The sequence below is a fragment of the Anabrus simplex genome, chromosome 5 (assembly GCF_040414725.1).
Source record: "Anabrus simplex isolate iqAnaSimp1 chromosome 5, ASM4041472v1, whole genome shotgun sequence".
Classification (NCBI taxonomy): Eukaryota; Metazoa; Arthropoda; class Insecta; order Orthoptera; family Tettigoniidae; genus Anabrus; species Anabrus simplex.
In genome coordinates, this window is record NC_090269.1 from 369477844 (window position 1) to 369499863 (window position 22020).

General features: G+C 36.9%; 1 protein-coding gene across 1 annotated transcript in view; it reads left to right on the forward strand.

The window, feature by feature from the left end:
- Rme-8 (receptor mediated endocytosis 8) overlaps positions 1-22020 on the forward strand; it is a 397451-nt gene that overhangs the window by 162480 nt on the left and 212951 nt on the right. The window contains exon 19 of the mRNA XM_067147687.2: positions 14700-14902. Coding sequence (XP_067003788.2) covers positions 14700-14902 — 203 coding nt within the window. The remainder of the gene's footprint in view (positions 1-14699; positions 14903-22020) is intronic.

Here is a 22020-nt window from a genome sequence, read left to right on the forward strand (position 1 = left end):
AATCGTGTATACATCCAAAACATCAATAGCAATATAAAATCACAACACTAACATCGAACCTTAAAATGTCCATGGACTAGGGGTGAACTACTCAACTGTTGCGTGGAATTTCATGCAGTAACGACCCTCCTGTGCAAGCTAGGTGACTCAACACTAAATCAGGATGAGTGTCATAGCTGCACTAGTTAATCAGACCTGCCATGACCGAAACATGCTCCACGAATCCTATCCCGTGACATAATCCAACCACTAACCTATGATGTTAAAGCAATGATCCGTCTGTCATCCACCATGTTCGACACCATCTACAAACACCTATCACGGTTTTTGCCTAATTATCAAAATGGTAGAATACTAAAAGGTTCCTCTTATTCTTCTTCTTTGTCGTTTAGGCCTACTGAGGACCACGGGGCTCGTATCTACTCTTGGGTAAAGTTGTTGCTTTCTTCTTCTTCCAATACTCCTTCATTTGCTGACTATGAGCCAGCTTTCTCTCCTCGGTCCACTTAGTTCCTGTAGTCTTCTTACTTGTAAGGGACGTTGGGAAAACTCCGTGTCGGATGGCTTGACGGAACAGTAGTCGGTCATGAGTTTGTCCCGGTGGGATATCTAGTTGTTCCATATCTGACTTAACTGACGTGATCCATTTGTTCTTAGAAGCCTTGCCTCTTCCTGTTACTGTGAATATCCTGTTGGTGAGTCTTTCGGAATCCAGACGGGCCAAGTGTCCATAAAAGGTCAGGCGCCTTTTCCTTATAGACGTGACGATGTCCTCCTGGTGTTCATACAGTTCATCATTATGGCGGATTCTGTAAGTGCCTCCTTCCTCTCTGATTGGTCCTAATATCCTCCTCAGGATCTTCCTCTCTTTTAACTCCAGCTTTCTGAGTGGGCCCTTCCTAGCCATTACAAGGCACTCAGAAGCATACAGAACAGATGGTTTGACTACCAAGTTGTAGTGTCTGAGCTTGAGGTTCTTGGAGAGGCACTGAGATGAATAGATACTACGACACGAGTGATAAGCCCTTTCAAACTTGGTACATCTGGCATCTATGGCTGGGTTCTCGCTCTGATTCGCAGAGATCCATTCTCCCAGGTACCTAACCGCAGGTACTTTTCGTATGGTAGCGTCTGTGAGAGGAATTGTAGAAGGGGCCTCCTTGATATTGGTCATAAATTCAGTCTTCTGGATGCTGATTTTCAGACCAGTCTTAACCGCTACACTATAAAGATTCTGTAAGTTGTAGGTAGCCTCCTCTATATTGTTTGCCAGTAAAATGAGGTCATCGGCAAAGGCTAGGCACGGGACAATGAGGTTGTCTCTCTTGTACCCAAGCTTCAGTCCAGCTCCCGGTGGTAGCATAGTTCTCCATTCTCTAATGATCTTTTCCAGGACACAGTTGAAGAGAATGCAGGAGAGACCATCACCCTGTCTAACTCCTGTTCTGATTGGAAAGCTTTCAGATAGTTCACCTCTGAACCTGACCTTGGACGTCGTGTTCCTCAGAGTGGCTTGAATCAATCGTAGGGTCTTCCCATCCAGACCAAGTTCCCATAGTATGGAGAAAAGGGTGTCTCTGTCCACAGAGTCATAAGCTTTCTGAAAGTCTACTAGGACCACCACCCAGGGATGTCCACCTCGGCTTTTGTAATTGAGAACTGTCTTAAGATTGTGTATCTGTTCTGGACAAGATCTAGTCTTACGGAAACCAGCTTGGTATTCACCTAAGTATGAGTCTAGCTGTGTAGTGACTATTAAGCAGGGCTACGGAGAGGATCTTGTAGGTAATTTGTAACAAGGAAATACCTCTATAATTGTTGAGATCTGTCTTACTTCCCTTCTTGTGGAGGGGGTGAATCACGGCAGACGTCCCGTGTTATATCTGGTCACCACTGAAAAACCAAAATGGTGCACATTACCTAATCTTAGAAATACTGAGGATCCAGTCGACCTCTCATTGATGCGTGGTTACCTAATTGTGCTTTCTGTAAAAACAAAAATCACCACCATCACCATGGTTGCAATCCCAAAACTCAAGGATTTAATCAATCTCTGCTGTAGCTGTCTCAAATGGTCATTACTAAAATATCAACACAACAGCTGCACTCATCTGTGAACTTGACCTCCAATGAACTTATCGCCCACCCATCTACGATTAAGCATAGCTCTCTCTAGCTAACACAATACTGTTTGTTTGTCCATCCCTTATCCAGTTTCTCTACGGGGTTGGGTATGAAGCGAGATGAATCTGTCGTGGTGGATTTTTATGACCGGATGCCTTTTCTGACATCAGTCTCATCAGAGGAGTTAATGAGATGAAATGAATGACGTGATATGATAGTAGGAAGGGAGAGGGTGAAACCCGGTGCTGGCACATAGCCTACTCCTGTTGAATAGCACCAAGGGGTCTGCTCAAGACTTAACATCTCCATCTGAAGAACGAATCACCATCAACAGCATCATATGCCCTCACTCCATATGAGCAGTGCAGAGAGGTTTGGAATGTAATCCAGGCTTTTGGCATGCAATCTAGTGATTAGAAATTGTATACCACCGCCTCCCCTACCCTGCCGGGCAACATTCCGATGGTGAAATTTTTTTTGACTAATGGGACTTCAACCGGCTAACCACGGCATCAGACCATTTAGACTTCAACGCCTTAACAATGTGCTATGTGCTTGGCGGGCTGAGCTAACACAACACGATTACCAGGAATTTGTCAAAAGAAGAACATGTTTCTCATATAATTTCCAAACAGAATCTATAATGATGAATTTTAATTTAAATCTAATGAGACCTGAGAAGTTACAAGATATTTCAGTTGAGATATGGTGGAAGAAATACCTACAATTACTTCTGGACATTGGTTCTGCATAAAATCCACAACACAGGATTACCACAGAAGAATCATCTTGCTCTGTTTTAAAGATCATTGGGCATCATTCTAAAGATTATCGGGCATTTTACCTATCTGTCATCATCAGGCCACTCAAGCTTGGCACATCACTACATTACTACAATATGGATCTCAGGAACTAACATCTACCTGGACTATAAACAACACTTCCTTGTCACAATACATGGAACAACGGTGAGAAATCTCACTCATTAAAAAATCCTACGCTTAGGAAAGACATAATAAAACTCAGGTCTCAAAATATAGCAACCAAAATCTTGCACTGTCACCTCTCAACATAAATTCAAAAACATCCATTACAAAACCTAATTCTCCCATAATTACGTTTACTTTTTCAAATTACATTACACGTTTATTATTAGTGAGAGTTATCATTTCCGGGTGAACAAAGAATTTAACTTCCACACTCATAACCATCCTGCACTTCTGGAATATGACGATCATAAATTTAACCATAATGACCATAATACGATTTCATATGTCATCACAGCGACAATTTAATAAGAGTGATAATTTCAGCTTTCTAACGTGCAACTAAATGACAAGTTTTACCGCCAGCCACTGTTGCACAGGCTTAACACCTGCAGAAAATGCAAACGATACAGGAAAATACCCACACATGATCGAAACATGACATAAATCTTACTTTTTATATAAACTGAATCGTGAGACAGTCAGCCCTAAGCTGGAACATTAACATGATAAACACAGGGCTACATAATAGGGAACAATTAAGTCACAGACCTTATCCTGGATCGACTCTGACCTCCATCTCCATTTCGCCGGCAACCTATGTTGATTTTATTCCATGTTACACATTATACAGGTATAAGCAAATTACATGGTTTTTGTCATTTTCATTTTTTCTTTAAGCCTGTTCTAAGAATCTAAAAGAGAGAAATACCCAAAAAATTCTGCATTTGTGTGAACACACACATTTTTTACGGTTGCTAATTTGCACAACCACACACAGTTATTTGAAGATTGCTCCACAATGTATCACAGGAGGCTATGCCTGCCATAAAAGACCCAATGCTCACTATTGCATTTACCATTCACCCAACAAGAAAATGCATTAGTAGTGACCACCTGTTAGGATAACACAGGCCGACAACAGGTGATTGACCGGCTTGAGACAACTTCTACCATCTCTTCCAACAGTATCAGGACAACAAATATTTCCCCACAATCCTGAATGCCTCAGAATATTTGCTGAGCATGGTGGCTTGACTCCTAAAGTTACTGAACTTAAATTCTACTGTTTCCACCTGTGTGAAATGACTTACAATTTTAATGTTATTTGTTTTTACTCCCACCAAATACTTTTTTTGAAACACCGAGGTGCCAGAATTTTGCCCCACAGTGTTCTTTTATTTGCCAGTAAATCTACCGTCTTGAAAAATGAGTACAATTGGACTAGACAAAATAGTGACTGAATGGGTTACTATTTTTCTAGAAAATAAATCTCAGAGAATTAGAGTAGGCGAAGCTTTATCTGACCCTGTAATAATTAAGAGGGGAATTCCTCAAGGCAGTATTATTGGACCTTTATGTTTTCTTATATATATAAATGATACGAGTAAAGAAGTGGAATCTGAGATAAGGCCTTTTGCGGATGATGTTATTCTGTATAGAGTAATAAATGTTACAAGATTGTGAGCAACTGCAACATGACCTCGATAATGTTGTGAGATGGACAGCAGGCGTTTAGGGGTTGTAGTAAGAATGTAAAGGAGAAGGCATATAAATCTCTGGTAAGACCCCAACTAGAGTAGGTTCCAGTGTATGGGACCCTCACCAGGATTACCTGATTCAAGAAGTGGAAAAAATCCAAAGAAAAGCAGCTCGATTTGTTCTGGGTGATTTCCGACAAAAGAGTAGCGTTACGAAACTGTTGCAAAGTTTGGGCTGGGAAGAATTGGGAGAAAGAAGACGAGCCGCACGACTAAGTGGCATGTATACAATTTCCAGAATATTCGTTTAATGTCAACCTAGTCAATACTTACAATACCACATTTTGTGGTTAAATAATTATAAAAAATAGACAGATCGTGAAAATGTTTCGCCCTTCCTAATGGGCATCATCAGCACAATGGATAACCTTAAAACAAATAATTACAATTAAGACTGTTTACAACTATTAGTCATATTAAATTGGAATGAGATGTTGTGATATTACAAGTTATTTTCAATATCATGATAAAGTTTGATGTCAATATTACAAAAACAAGTTAAAACAATAGTAGTACAATTTTACAATATTGTCTAAAAAATATTTGTTAATATTGGTGAGAAGTTTGTCAATCGGCATTCAGCTGGAATTGAAATAGATCCTTTTCTTTTAACTTTTGGTGAAAGTCAATATTATAATCGTGTTCACCAGCAAGTAGAATTTACAGACTAGAATATATAAAAAACATATGTCCTATGGTAGAAAATTAGGTCAGGAATGATCATTTGGTGTTTCTTCTTGAGTTAAATTGGTTAAAATCCATTCAGGTAAGAGTACGTTAAAATAGAATATACGTTGAAAATTTTATTCGATGTATTGGTTGAAATATCTATCACTTTGACAGTAGTCTTCCATTACGTTAAAATGGAACGTTATTCTATTATTCTATTTTAACGTAATGGAAGACTACTGTCAAAGTGATAGTTCTATTTTAACGTAATGGAAGACTACTGTCAAAGTGATAGATATTTCAACCAATACATCGAATAAAATTTTCAACGTATATTCTATTTTAATGTACTCTTACCTGAATGGATTTTAACCAATTTAACTCAAGAAGAAACACCAAATGATCATTCCTGACCTAATTTTCTACCATAGGACATATGTTTTTTATATATTCTAGTCTGCAAATTCTACTTGCTGGTGAACACGATTATAATATTGACTTTCACCAAAAGTTAAAAGAAAAGGATCTATTTCAATTCCAGATGAATGCCGATTGACAAACTTCTCACCAATATTAACAAATATTTTTTAGACAATATTGTAAAATTGTACTACAATTGTTTTAACTTGTTTTTGTAATATTGACATCAAACTTTTTTTATCATGATATTGAAAATAACTTGTAATATCACAACATCTCATTCCAATTTTATATAACTAATAGTTGTAAACAGTCTTAATTGTAATTATTTGTTTTAAGGTTACCCATTGTGCTGATGATGCCCATTAGGAAGGGCGAAACATGTTCACGATCTATTTTTTATAATTATTTAACCACAAAATGTAGTATTGTAAGTATTGACTAGGTTGACATTAAACGAATATTCTGGAAATAGTATGCAATCACTGTCGTCAATACGGACCAAAAAATGAGTTTAATGACTTGTAATAAGTGGTATGTTCCGAGCTGTCAGTGGAGAGATGGCGTGGAATGACATTAGTAGACGAATACGTTTGAGTGGCGTCTTTAAAAGTAGATAAGATCACAATATGAAGATAAAGTTCGAATTCAAGAGGACAAACTGGGGCTAATATTCATTTATAAGAAGGGGAGTTAGGGATTCGAATAACTTACCAAGGGAGATGTTCAATAAATTTGCAATTTCTTTGAAATCATTTAAGAAAAGGCTAGGAAAACAACAGATAGGGAATCTGCCACCTGGGCGACTGCCCTAAATGCAGATCAGTATTGATTGATTTGAGCACCTTCAAATACCACTGGACTGAGCCAGGATCAAATTTGCCAAGTTGGAGTCAGAAGGTCAGCACCTCAACCGTCTTAGCCACTCAGTCCGGCACGCACAATTTTACCAAGTATCAGGCTTTAGCAAATGAGTGAAGTTGCTATCACTTATTAGATTTTAATACTTGTGAAAGTTACATTGTGAAAATATTCTCATGTGAAACCTCGTTGAAAGTTTAAGTCTTCACTAAGAGAACTTTGAAAATAAAACCAGCTCTGCTGAGCTGGTACAGGGAAGCATGGATTCACACTGAATCCCTCTGTTCAAAGAACCGTGAGCATAAAACTTTTATTGACAATGTGCTTTCCACCAGAACCCCATGACGTACTTCCAAGACATTCCTCAGTTCTTCAGGAGTTCACACCAGAATTACCACTGAAATACTCACAAAATTCCTGCCATCATGAGCTTACTGTTTAAAATACTGGAATGATACAATTTTTACTTGTGAAGTTCTTGGGTTTACTTGCACTAAATTACCTCCCATGGCAGCCGAATCACTCTGCTGATCAGATTATGGGCATTTAAATGACTTGTCACAGTAGTCGTGATAAAAACTGTAGATTTTATTCTGACATATTGCTGTGCCAGTGCAAGACTACGATATCTGCAAAAATCATTTTATTGAGAAAAATGGGTTTGAAGCTTTTTATAACTTTGTATTAGCCTTTCGTCAGTGTAAAATGATATAGAAAATTTTGAATTTTGGATATGTTTTGGTTGATTGCATAGTGTGTAATATCATTTTAAATTATACATTTTGTAATAAAGGCTTGCAAAAAAGGCTTGAAAAAAAGGCTAAAATGCAGATGTCTTGGACTTGCACTAACTGCTGTGTGAAAATACTAGACAATATTAATAAATTCCAACACTCCAGGTTCAATTTTTTCTTGTTAATGGCTATATCTGAACATTCGTTATACATTTATAATTTTACAGAATCGCTAGTTATTGAGAAAAGGATCACTGGGTCCAAAAATGGCATGAACGTTGGAAAATAGTTCACAAGATCAGCATTAGTACGTCTTTTGCTCCAATAGCCAGAACGTTATTCCTTTTCCGCTTCCAAAGTAAGGAAGAATGGGTGATTTGTCTTCGGTATCAGATTTTGAGCACAGAGTGAAACAAGGCCTTTCTTCTTGCTGGCTGATATCTTTGGAACCTTTCTAAAAGCTGATTTGAATTTGAGTTTTGGGATGATAGGGATTGCTCCTCTTCGTCTTCCTTTTAATATGCACTTGTTTACATTGCTTTTAGTGGCAGTTTTATAAAAAAAACACTCCAGGGGAATTCTTCTTCACCATTATCTCAGTGACAGCATACCATGAAATTTTCTCCCCATCGTCATTGATGGAAAAATTGTTGCCGATGTCATTGCATAATGACTTGCACTCTATGAAGTCAGTTGTTTCCATTTCTCTTACAAAGTAAGGTTTTCCAGTCCATTTTGCTAGACTTGAATAGTAGCAACCTGAGAGGGAACGTAAGTAGGATCTGATTTCAGCTCTTTTTTTCTCATATTCTGTGCGGAAGTGCATAGAGTCTCCCTCATTTTGTTTGTCCTACCACCAAAAACTTATGTTGAATACAATGAATTAAATATATCTTGGATCCACCTTTTCAATACAATAATAGTTTTCGATGTGATTTATATCGCATGCCGTTCACAAAAGAATGGTATTAGTTTTGACACTAATTCTGTGTCATCATCAGCCAATGATGCGAAGTTGCAAATTACAAATACCTAAAATCAATTCAAAAAACACATGACAAAAAACAATAGCCAATGATAAGTTAAAAGTATGATACAAAGACTTATAATGTAAATATGGTGCATTAGACCATGGCATGAAATTCTATAAAACTTGGATGAAGAACAAGGTTGTTAAACCTATGTACACATGATTGGTAATCCTGCTTAAAGGATATAAGTCTTTAAAATGTTAAGAGGGAAGCGTAAAACATATATCATCTATGTGAAGAACATATCTTGTTTTGTAATAGCTGTGGTATTTGACAGTGTCATTCAAGTCTTAAATCAGGTGGTTCCAGAGGAAACAAGGTGATTATGTGATGATCTTACTTTACAGGAACCATGGTGGAGTCCCAGTTCGATATGGGACAAGAAAGACCTAATAAGAAATCAAAAGCCAAATTAGGTATGATAGACTAAATGCAAGGAAAGAAGAGAAAGAAGAAAGGTATCAAACTCACCTTGTGCAGCGTGTTGGAATAATTGATGAGTAGAGTGGGACTGGACTTCTGGAAGTGTGTGAGAGCGGAAGGCGAAACAGCAGAAAGGAGGGAGAGTAGTGAGGGGGTTGAGGGGAAGCAACAGCAGGGGAGTGGGATTACGGTGGAACAGAGGGAATGGTGTAGTGGGGATAATTGACGAGGATGCGTATTGCACATAATGTGAAAAATCGAGCTTATATTTGAATATCTAACACTTCTAAAAAGGTTGATGAGAAAATCGAAAAGATTTTAAGGCTTCTTCGAAATTTCATTTAAATTGGGGTTAAAGTATTAGTCGAGATGAATAAAGCAATTTTCATTTATGTTAAGGAGAGGCCCCTTATTAGCTGTTTTAAAGATTTCTAAATCATGTTCTATGTCAGTAAAGTTGTGATTAGAGTCGCTTATATGTTGACCTACCGCCGAAAAACTATTATATTTTGAGGCGTTAACATGTTCCAAATATCTGATCATAAAACTGCACCCGGTCTGTCCCACATATGAAAAACTGCAGTTGTTGCACTTGAATCTGTAGACACCAGATTTTGAAAAAGTATTGGAATTGTTTACTGAGAGGGAACTGTATAAAACCTCTGAATTCCTATTGCTGGTTCTGAAGGATATTTTTACATTATGCTTTCTGAAAATCTTAGTAATTTTGTAAACGTCTTTATTAAAAGTAAAAGTGGAAAATGTAGCGGCTTTGAATTTTTCTTTAGTAAGTGTGGTCTTCAGGCGGTGATTATCTGTTCTATGAAGGCTTTATTATAACCATTGAATTTAGCAATTGCACATATAGTAAGTATTAAGTTCATTACTCAAGTCTTTTTTTTGACATGGGTACTGTAAAGGCGCGATGAACTAAACTATTATAGGTTGCGCGTTTGTGTGCTTGTGGATGCATGGAGTCCTGACGGATAGTGGTAGCTGTTTGTGTAGGTTTCCTAAAGATTTTATAAGATAAGAAGGAAGGTTGTCCATGAATGGTCAAATCTAAAAAATGAATTACTTTATCGGTTTCGGACTTAAGAGTGAACTTAATATGGGGATTGATGTTATTAAGAGCCTGAAGGGTGGAGGTCGCATTATTAATTCCTTCGTCCATAATTACGAATGTGTTATCGACATATCTGGTCCATAGGAAAATGTTTGAAAGTTGTCATTGTTAATTTTCAAGTATTCCAAAACGTCTAAATAGATTTCCACCAAAATTCCAGAGTCCGACGAGCCCATAACTAAGCCATCTTGTTGGTATATAGTACCGTCAAATATTAAAAAGTTGTTATTGACGACTAATTTTAGAATGGAAATAAAGTCTTGGATTTCAAGTTTACTGAGGAGACTGTGTTTATTTAAGTTGTATCCAATGATGGGGAAAAACTTTGCAGTTTGTATGCTAGGGTACATGTTGACTATTAAATTAATAAACTTCATTATTTGTCCATATTGAACCAAGATTACAACTCTTGTTATAATTTGGGTCCACCTAATTCAATACCGGTACACAAAATTGTTGCATAGATTTAATTACAACATATATTTCAATCAGTACTAGTTTCAACGCCCCTATGCGTCATCATCAGCTGATAGAAGTTTGTAGAAAAATTGACAATAAGTTTATCAACGTCAAATTGATCACAATATAAAACCATATTAACAACATGAAACTGTATTAAAAATATACTGTCTCATTCATATTATCTACAAGACCAAGACTTGTGAGTCTTATGCCATAACTGATAAAAACATATGCAAACCGGTTTGCTCACTTATGATATAAAGTGGATTTAAAAGAACAACAAATTAAAAATAGAATTGTCTTGAAGCACTATGTGCTTAATTTATCGCACTTCTTAAAACTTGACATAGTATCATAGAAGAAATAATTCAATAAAAACTTGTGTCCATTTAATGGAACAATCCTAATGAGGTGGAAACAAGCAGTAAGTCCTTTGAGATGTTATCAAGAACAATGTTCCCAGTTCAGAGCGGACCTCAAAAGGCCGCTGTCCATGCGAAGCGCAATGAAGCACAGCAAGCACTTTATATCATAAGTGAGCAAACCGGTTTGTATATGTTTTTATCAGTTTATGGCATAAGACTCGCAAGTCTTGGACTTGTAGATAATATGAACTTGGAGACAGCATATTTTTAACACAGTTTCATGTTGTTAATATGGTTTTTAATTGTGATCAATTTGACGTTGATAATCTTATATGATTGTCAATTTTTCTACAAACTTCTATCAGCTGATGATGACGCAGAGGGGCGTCGAAACTAGTACGGATTGCAATATATGTTGTAATTAAATCTTCGCAACAATTTTTATGTACTGTATTGAATTAGGTGGACCCAAATTATAATAAAAGTTGTAATGTTGACTGTGTCAAGGAATGAAGGAAATGTTTAGGTTGAATGTCAAAGTTCTTTAGTTTCTTGATAAGTTCTGTAGTATTTCTGATAGACTTGTTAGAAAGAAAATGATAGTTTTTAGCCAGAAACCTTTGAACGAATTGAGATACTTTATACAAAGGGGTAGGTCTGTAATTAATTATTGGGTGAGTGGGGGTGCCGGCCTTATGAATTTTGGGGAGGGCTTTTGCTGTGGGCAGACCTGGGTTCATAATTAATAGTTTTGATTTTTCTTGATTAGTAAAAGGAAAGGAGGTATTTTTTGAAATTTGTTTAAGTAGTCACTGAATTTTTTACATCAGTCTTTTTTAAGTATTGAGAACGTGCTGTTATTAAAAAATTCCTTTTTTTTTGAGTCATATTCGGTATTGTTCATTATGACTGTGGTATTGCCTTTGTCTGCTTTCTTATGATTAAACTGTAGTTCATGTTGCATGACCTTTCACTTCCAGCAGTGGGTCTTCGATACTTCGACTTTACTTGAGTCAAGTTGTGACTAATAAATTGTCTCTGTTTGTTCAGATCTCCAAGATCCCAGAGCCTCTTAAAAATTGAAACCCTATCCTCCTCCCAAAGTGAAAATTTAGATCTTCAGTTTCCTTGACATCCTTTCTTTAATGTTCTCTCCTTCCTACAGGCACCATTTTTGTTGTTTACTAACTGTCCTGTATTTACTTTAATTTTTCTTATGTTTCGAGACCACTTATGTTCTTGAGGAAGACGTTTCTTTGGGCATCTGTGTTTCTGAGGTGGTGGTGGTGGTGGTGTTGTTGATCGTGGTCCTTCACAGTTGCTTACTAAATTGGCACTTCCCGAAGTAACAGAAATGTCTGAAGTTTCGTTAACACAACTTTCATTCAAAAGGAATGCTGAAATTTTAGAGTTTTTGAGTTCTTTGTTACTTGATGGTAGTTCTTTGTCTTCCATATTCCTCTTGTCTGGTTTGTTAATATCATAGTTATCTTCCTCTTGTGAATTACTCATCTCACGAATATAGTCGTTATCACCATCGTCTGGTCCATCTTCTCCTTCTTCTCCTCCTCCTCCTGAACTTGTTTCACAAAGGTAGTTCATGCGTTTTGGAGCATCATTAATGCAGTAACTTGAATTATGTGAATTATCAGTGCAGTAGTCATCCAGTCCCAGGAAATTCATTCAAAAGATGTGTTATTTATTATTATTATTATTATTATTATTATTATTATTATTATTATTATTATTATGAACATTAAAAACACATGTCATTAAAATCGCATGTAGTCCTACAGTGGTTTATTTCTATTTTATGGACAATGGAAACCAATCCAGTTTGTTGGCCCACTCACGGTATCATTAAACCCATGCATTTGTCGTGAAGGAGACAGCATCTCTGCACAATAACTTGATGGCTTTGGTACGTCGGTGTGATACAAACACGTTGCTTGGTACATCGAACTTTCGTGTTCTATTTGTTCTGTAACAGGAACAATTTCAACTATATTTCAGCCTGTGTCATCTGTTGGTGGAAAATCCTTCTCTTCAACCCTTCCCATAATGGATGGTGTAGATTTTTCTGAAAGTCTGGCCCAATGGAAACAAATACAAACCCCCATTTAACATTAAATATTAAATCTTAAAAACACATGTCATTAAAATCACACTTGGTCCTACAGTAGTTTACTCCTATTTCACAAAAAATGGAAACTAATCCAGTTTGTTGGCCTACTCATGGTATCATTAAACTCTTGCGTTTGTAGTGATGAAGGCAACATCTCTGCAGAATAAATTGTAGGCTGAGGTACATCGGTATGGTAAGAACACATTGCTTGGTATATCAAACTTTCATGTTCTATTTGTCCCGGAAGATGATAAAGTTCAATAATATTTGAGTTTGTGTCATCTGGTGGGAAAAGTTCCTTCCCTTCAACCCTTCTCATAACAAATACACTCTTTCAATATGAACATTACACCTTGCTCAGGTATTTTCTTTTATATTTAAAAAACATTACGTAGGCTAAATATAATTCTAGCACTAAACAACGAAAAGAAAATAATAATTGTAACCACTGCTAGTTGCTTTACGTCGCACCGACACAGATAGGTCTTATGGCGACGATGGGACAGGAAAGGGCTAGGAGTGGGAAGGAAGCGGCCGTGGCCTTAATTAAGGTACAGCCCCAGCATTTGCCTGGTGTGAAAATGGGAAACCACGGAAAACCATTTTCAGGGCTGCCGACAGTGGGGTTCGAACCTACTATCTCCCGAATACTGGATACTGGCTGCATTTAAGCGACTGCAGCTATCGAGCTCGGTAATTGTAACCACTAGTAATGGCATTTGCATTTGGAAACTTGCATTATCAGTTGTCAAATCTAACATCATTTCACCACGACTGCGATATATCTTCTTCATATTTATATAACTCGCTGGCAATCACTTCACTATAATACACTCACTGCTACACTGAATGTGGCTTTGAATAACAAGGAAGCGAATGAGTGGGAAGAAAAGAAAATCTTTACTCATGTCAATACAAAACACAAGAATGAATGCCAAATTCTAAACAATCCCCACGCAAAACCGCAACAGTTGCAGATATTGTGGCCTTACACTGAAGGTAAATTGATTTTCCTTCAATTTCCTGCATAAAACTGATGCATTTGCAGATGATGCTGTTTTGCACTGAACATCTTTAAAAAATTACTCCAGTGGAAAACAAATTTATTTTACTTAAAGGGCCTAATGATATAAATTTAGCAATTTTTGCACTTTCACCTTGAAGATCAATTGCAATACACTGATTGCTGTAAAAAAAAAAAAAAAAAAAATTAAATTTGCACTTATCGTGGTCTTGCACTGGCACGGCAATAGTTGTAAGCCGCTTATTTTTCATATGCTCTGAAAGTTGTGCTGCATGTGCAGCAGCTAATGGCAGAAAAGGTTAGCCATGGTAAGGGTATCTGTTATTCATCACCAGTAGACCCATATTTCAAAATCAGATAATTTCATCTTGGGCAAAAAAATTGGATTGGTTGACAGTGTACTGCATCCTTACCTGCTTAAGTTGCCCTTTCTCTCCAGTATGAGACTGGGAAACTACACTGTTCAAATATCCAAATCTAAAATCCTCATGTTAACACTGTTTACCCTGACTGTTTTCTTTCTACTTTTCTATACTGGATGATGCTAGAGTACAGTAATACTTTACCTGGAGCACCTGGCTTCCTGTCTCAACCATTGGACCAAATAACCTCCGTAACTTACACTACCATGGACTCAACAATAATGCTGATTTATCAGAGAGATTCTCCATGATGATGAAACATCTTAGTCCTCAGAATTGAACTAGCACCATTCTTGGTTGTGTGTTTGCTTGCAGTGTTAATTTGTGTGTTGAAATATGGCTTGTTTTATTTGAATTTTAATATTTCAAATGTTCTCTCTTCTTAGATGCGGGACCTTTGGAAGAAAGGTGAACTGAATGCTAAGACAAAGTGCTGGGCGCAGGGAATGGATACCTGGCGTACTTTACAACAAATTCCTCAACTCAAATGGTGCCTCATGGCAAAAGGTGCAGCAGTTATGAATGAAAGTGATCTAGCTACTCTAATACTGAATATCCTCATTCAGATGTGCCAGTACTTTCCCAGTAGGTGAGACTACACAGTTTAGACCATTTCTTTCCTATGTATTTTGATCTATCACTATGTTATATACGGCCACCGATAGTTACTGTTAAATGATTTTCTTACATGATGCCTCAGCATAACAATGTACTTCCGATTAGATTGATGATGATGATGTCGAGTAAGTGACTGTGCAGTTTAAGTCACATAGCTATCGGCTTGCATTTGGGAGATAGTGAGTTTGAACTTCACCATTGGCAGCCCTGAAGATGGTTTTCCATTTTCACCAGGCAAATGCTGGGGCTGTACTTTAATTAAGGCCACAGTCGCTTCCTTCCCCGACCCATCGATGATGATGATGATGATGATGATTATTATTATTATTATTATTATTATTATTATTATTATTATTATTATTATTATTATTATTATTGAATAATCTTTTAGATTCTTAATAAAAAATGCCACCTTTGCAATACCAGTAGTTATTTATTCAAGGCAACATAAATATGGTAATTCAGGACATGTTTTATCCACATTATGGACAGAGGCAAGACAGGTTAAAATATAACAAGCATATTATTAACACATTTAAAAGAATAAAAATATGATTCAGTTGGTGAATAAGTCAAGTAAAATGCAACATTTCTTTCAAGAGAGTGTCAACTGAGAATGTTTAAAACTAAAAAAGTTATGATGTGCACACTTTTTGAGCCAGAGTTGTTGGCTTGAGTATTGTTAGCACACATAAAAGGTTTTGTTGAAAATGTGGCTGTTGGACGGACTCCTGATGTGTTGAAGATTGGTCCAATTTTTTGTAATTGGTCTTATTACAAGGTGATTTGTAGGAGGAACTTTTGTTTAAAAAGCACGCAAATCAGAAGTCGAGTTGTGGTGATAGAAGAAAGATATGCCTAAAATGAAAATTAACTATAAATTAACATTGATGCTTTCACGGCCTGTACTTGTAGACATTGGGCTTGTACCGTGTCACGAAAATAAGGTGAAACTCTTTACGTTTTGCAGAGAACTTTGCTCCGCATCCTCAGAAAAAAAATCTAGACCGTTCACGAGGAAGACTTCCACAATAAGGACGGTTTGAATTTAAGAATGCTTTACCATAGGTCGCTGTTAGTGGTACGCTCATTTGTCACCAGATGGCTCGCTGTATGCTGGCACAGCGCTAGCATTCCAAGTGGGAGCTGATGACACCATTAAGCTCCAATTAAGATGTCCAGTCACACTATGTTTGCATGAGGAAAAAAAAAGAGTGGTCATCAGACAAATGAGAAACGAATGGGGTAGAAGAAATAAATAGAAAATAATAAAAGAAAATAAAGTGCAATGAAGGACACCCGGGATAGGAAAGAAAGTGTGAAGAAAGCCAGAGGATGATAATCGTGTGATGTGTGGGAGAGGGACATACCCGGCACATGTTATGAAAGTATGACACTTATTAAATAGTCTGGAATGAACCATCTGGTGATGAGGAATGTACGGATTTGGAAGAAAACACAGAAACAAAATAACAATAGTGAAAGGACAGGGACCGGTGTGTTTGGCCAATGTATATCTTGCTGCAAGTACAGGGAATTTTGAACACCCCGGTGCGTAATAGTGGGGACAATTTGTCCTTACTTTTACCTAAACTGTGAGCAATTTTAGTGACTGTGCCGAACACGGTTTTTATATTGTGCTTGCAGAGGACCTTGGCAGTTCGATCTGTGGTGTTATGAATGTAAGGCAGGTAGGTCCAGAGGGACAACTAGCAAAGCTCACAGTAATAAGTAGTGAAGGGAACTGCCTACCTGTGAACATGAGGCCCTCTGTTTCTGGTATATATACGAGTGTGTCAGCCACTCATGCAATGCTTGTTTGTCGATGTATGGCTGATCTAACTCATTTGAATACCTTCCATGAAGAGGTTTCTTTTTCCATAGAATGATCTTTTCCTCAGTTGTGGAGACTGAGTAAGAGAAGCCGGGGTGCTTAGATTGAGGGATGCAAAATCATCTGCTACGACTATTGCACTATGTAGAGCAGAGGTTTCTGATTTATATTTTGAAGTAGCACTTTAGTGATGCAATTTGTGCAGTGTGTAATTTCCCAAGGTCTATCAGTCCACAACCACCATCAAAACGTAGTAGAGGGAGTCTTTCTGAGGCTGATTTTGGATGATGCATGTGGTGTTTTGTCAATAACACATTCATTTTCGTTTGAAGATCCTTCAACTCCCACTTTACGACTCCAAATGAGTATTACATGTTATGATTCTCATATTTTGGTCCGTATTGAAATGTACAATGAAGTCAAATAAGTATTAAAGTTTATTTATTCCACCTATTCAATACATAAATAGAGATTTTAATTAAGAATTAAATCTTGAATAAAATTATAGGGACATGTTTCGCCCTTTACTTAAGGGCATCTTCAGCCTTAATCTGAAAGGTAATTAATCAAGTACCTGATTGTATTTAAATTACATATGAAAGTGAGGATGATGTTGGAAATATGCTTCAAATGGTGAGCGAAATGGTTGACAATAGTTATGATTTAAAGATAAAAATTTCATAATGTTCCGTATTGAAATGTATCACAATGAAAATTGAATTAATAAGTAAGGTAGTTCAACCTATTCAATACAAATAAATATGAAATGTAGTATTACATTCCTATTTAATAACAAGCGGTACCGGTTTCAACCCTAATCTGGGTCATCATCAGCCGTATAAAATGAAAAAACAATGCATAGGATAATAAGAAATTAAAGAGTGAGTTTTTCACAAAAATAGTTGAAGAGGCAAAATATGTTAATGGGGATTGGCACTGTGCAATTTTAAAACTTAAAATCTAGAAGAAGTAGGAAGTCAGTCACTATACACACATTTTCGCAACCGAAACAATTACAGACTGAATATTGAATTTTCACGACCGCATTGTAATCGAAACAGACTTTCAACGTTTTAGGTCGTGTTACGTACATGTAGTACGTGTTGAAGTTCTGTTTCAATTACAGACTGATTCATCAAGCTATTCACAGAGTTCCGTCGCCCATCGGCATTTGAAAGCACAGTGCCGGTCATTGAGTGTGTTGCACTGATCAACAGGAACTAGCAATTCGCTACAATCAAGCGACTCATCTTCGACTTCTAAACAATTTTGGGACTTCACATTCATTAAATTATATTGTGTCTTTGCGCTTTATTTGCTGGCTTATTTAACTATTCATCTCTTCTTTTAAACATTATAAGACAGTGCTGAAATTTGCGTGTGTTGTGCTACTATTCAGAAGATCGCACCTTACTTCCCTACTTCTTCTAGATTTTAGGTTTTAAAATTGCACAGTGCCAATCCCCATTAACATATTTTGCCACTTCAACTATTTTTGTGAAAAACTCACTCTTTAATTTCTTATTTTCCTATGCATTGTTTTTTCATTTTATGCGGCTGATGACCCAGATTAGGGTTGAAACCGGTACCGCTTGTTATTAAATAGGAATGTAATACTACATTTCATGTTTATTTGTATTGAATAGATTGAACTACCTTACTTATTAATTCAATAGTTATGATATTCTTAAAATGAAGCCTTAATAAAGTCTTACATACAAATAGTCGTAAATGTATACACTTTCTTGAATGTCCTCATTAAAAAATTGGTAACAAATTATATACTAGTAGTTTTATAAGAATGCAAAATGTTACATTAAATCTTGTAAAGTGGCGCCCTGTGGAGGTTGAGGGTATTAGAGAAAACTTTTGGATCCTTAACAGATCGAACGTCAGAATAATGATAAGAAATGTAGTGGATAATTCCAAATGGAGTATTAACACACATTAAAGCTAGTAAAGAGACGTTACCATTGCTCATTTCAAGTGAGGTTTGCAATAAATTGTTACATTGAAACAAGTAAAGCGGGGCCTTGTGATGGTTGAGGGTGTTAGATAAAATTATCAGGTCTTAAACAGTTCAAATGTCAGGAAAATGATGAAGAATGTAGTTAATAACTCCGAGTGGAGTTGAAACACAATTTTTAAAAAATTAGCAAAGAGACGTTTCTGCTGCTCACATCAAGAGGGATTTATAATAATATAAAAATGGTTAGACTGTTGTAACTCTCGTGTGAAGAGATAAAACTGTAGTCTTCTAAAAGCACGAGTGAAGAAGAGTGCTTGATGGTTAGCATCTGTGTTGAATATTAGCTGGAAGGAGCGATTGTAGCCTCTTGTATAAAGTCGAAAGGGAAATTTGGTTTGAAGTCTGTAACAATAGGAGATTTATGTGTTAAAGAATGAATTTGAATGAAAGGAGAGTTCAAAGAGAAATCGAAGTGTGTAAAAACACTTACCTCTTTATTAATGTTGAAATTGGTTAACGTAAAGATGAGTTGGAGAGAAAACACGTTGTGTGTAATTTCATTTATTTTCAATTGTCATCATCATCAGTTTTCCACTCCAGTTGCCCGGGTGTGGTTTACGAGCACTCTCCATTTCTGTCTGTCCATGTACCACTCTTTTCCCAACACATCCCAGCTGACTCCTCTTGTTCCTATGTCCTCTTTCACTTGGTCCAGCCATCTCTTCCTAGGTCTTCCTACCGGTCGTTTTCCGGCCACGACTGTGTGTAGCCATTGTTTTGCTGTCCTTCCATCGTCCAATAGTTTGACATGGCCAAACCATTTCAAATGGGCCCTTGTCACTTTTTCATTCAGGGATGGGTACACACAAGCTTCCTCCCTTATTCTTTCATTCCTTACCCTGTCCCTTTTTGTCTTCTGTACCATAGTACGTAGGAACTTCATTTCTGCGGCTTGTAGTTTGCTATCCACTTGTTGGGTTGTTGTGCAGGTTTCTAGGCCATATGTTATAATGGGGGTGAAGTATGATTGGAATAGAATCTGCTTTGATCTTAAGGGAACTTGTTCGTTCCAGAGGAGGTGATTTTTGAATGCGGTTGTTAATCTCATGCTGTATTCTGTTATCACTCGAAATGATGCACCCAAGATATTTATATTGGTCTACTGTTTCCAGCTGTGTATCTTCCAGCATTATTTTTCCTTTTCTCTTCTGCCTGTTGACAGACATAGTAACAGTTTTCGATTTATTTATTGTTAATCCGTGTGCTTTCAAATGTTCATTCCAGGTGTTCAGCCTCTCTTGGACTTCCTTCTCTGTATTTCCCCAAAGTACTACATCATTTGCAAATGCAAATGCATTGATGTCCATATTGTTCTTCTGCTTAATTTCTTTCATGACTTCATCCATGACAGTGATAAAAAGTAAGGGTGAAAGGGTACTGCCTTGTTGCACTCTTTTAGTGGTGTGGAACCAGTTAGAATTACCGTTTCCTATCTGTACGCAACTGCAGCAGTCTTCGTAAAGCATTTTAACTTTCTGGATAAGACCTTTGGGTACATTTTTCTTTCTTAAGCATTCCCATATAGTCTTCCTATCAAATGCTTTTTCGAGATCCAAAAACACTAGTGTTAAATCTTTGCCCTTCTCCCAATGATTTTCTAACGGTATTCTAAGTGCAAATATGAGATCGGTAGTTGATCGGTGTTCTCTGAATCCATATTGTTCTTCCTGTAGTTGTGGTTCTATTATTTTCCTTAGCCTTTTTTCAAGTATTTTCTCAAATATTTTCAAACCATGAGACAATAAAGTGATCCCTCTATAATTGCTACATTTCTTCCGGCTTCCTTTTTTGAAGAGAGGTATTATTATTCCCTTTTTCCAATCATCTGGGACTTTCCTATCCTTCCACATTGCATTAATTACTCTATGAAGCCACTGTATTCCTATTGCACCAGTTGCTTTGATCATATCTGCACTGACTTCATCAAATCCTGTTGATCTTTCTTTGGGCATACTATTAAGGGCAGTCTCTACTTCCTTCCATGTTGGCGGGCTCTCTTGGTCAGCCTCATCATTGCAGCTTAAACTGACCTGCATGGTTACATCATCTAAGTCTTTCCCAGTACAGTTGTATAAATTATCAAAATAGGATTTCATGATCTTCCTTATTTCTGTCTCTTCCCTGACTATGTTACCATCTGGTTCCTCTATTGCTGTTATGTATTCATTGTCTCTTCTTATATTTCGTATTGTTCGGTAAAGTATTTTAGAATTAGCTTTGCTGTCTTGCTCTAGTTTATCTGTGAAATCAGTCCAAGCTTTCTGTTTTTCTTCAGCCACAATTTTCTTTACTCGTAGCTTCTGATCTCTGTATTTCTGCTGCAGTTCGTTTACTCTAGATTCATTCCTTTGACTTTTTTCATTTCTTTGTCTCTGGCTTTCCTGGTTTCATTTTTCGCTTTCACAGCAATCTTCACCCGATTGTTCCACCAAGGAGTTTCTTTTGCCTTCATTTTGCTATTAGTTTGTGGTAAAACTTCTACTGCAGCTCCGACAATGCTTTCTTTGAATCTAGTCCACTCGATGTTGCCTTCTTGTAATGCATCTGATGGTAATTTATTGGTCACTTTTTTTGTGTATTCAGCTTGTTTCTCTGCCTTCTTTAGCTCCCATGTCTTGATTTTTGGTTTCCTGTATTTCTGAGGTCTGTAAATTTTAATGTAAGTATTGTTGCGAGGAGAAGTCTGTGGTCACTGTCCAGGCTTTCACTTGCTATAACTCTGACATCACATATGGTCTTTCCTGCTTCATTGTCTGATATAAAATAATCTATCAGAGTTTTAGTATCTCCATTCCAACTGTATCTTGTTAGTTTATGACTTAGCTGCTTCTGAAACCAACTGTTGTTTATTCTCAAGACATTCCTTACACATAGATCTAGAAGACTTTCTCCTTCTGGGTTCTTATCTCCATAACCATGTGGACCTAGTACATTTTCATATCCAAGCCTGTCTGATCCAACTTGAGCATTTAGATCTCCCATTACTATGATATTTTCCTCTCTTTCTATAGCTTCTTCTAAATCAGTTCAGAATTGTTCTTTTTCCTCTTCGTTACGGCCAGTCTGTGGGGCATACACCTGGACTACTGTCAGCACACTCTTGTTAAGAGAGATGTTCGACTTAATAATTCTTTCATTAACATATATTACCTCACTGATGACATCAATGTCCTCCCTTAATATAAAACCTACACCATTTTTGGCTTCTGTTTTCAATTGTAATAGT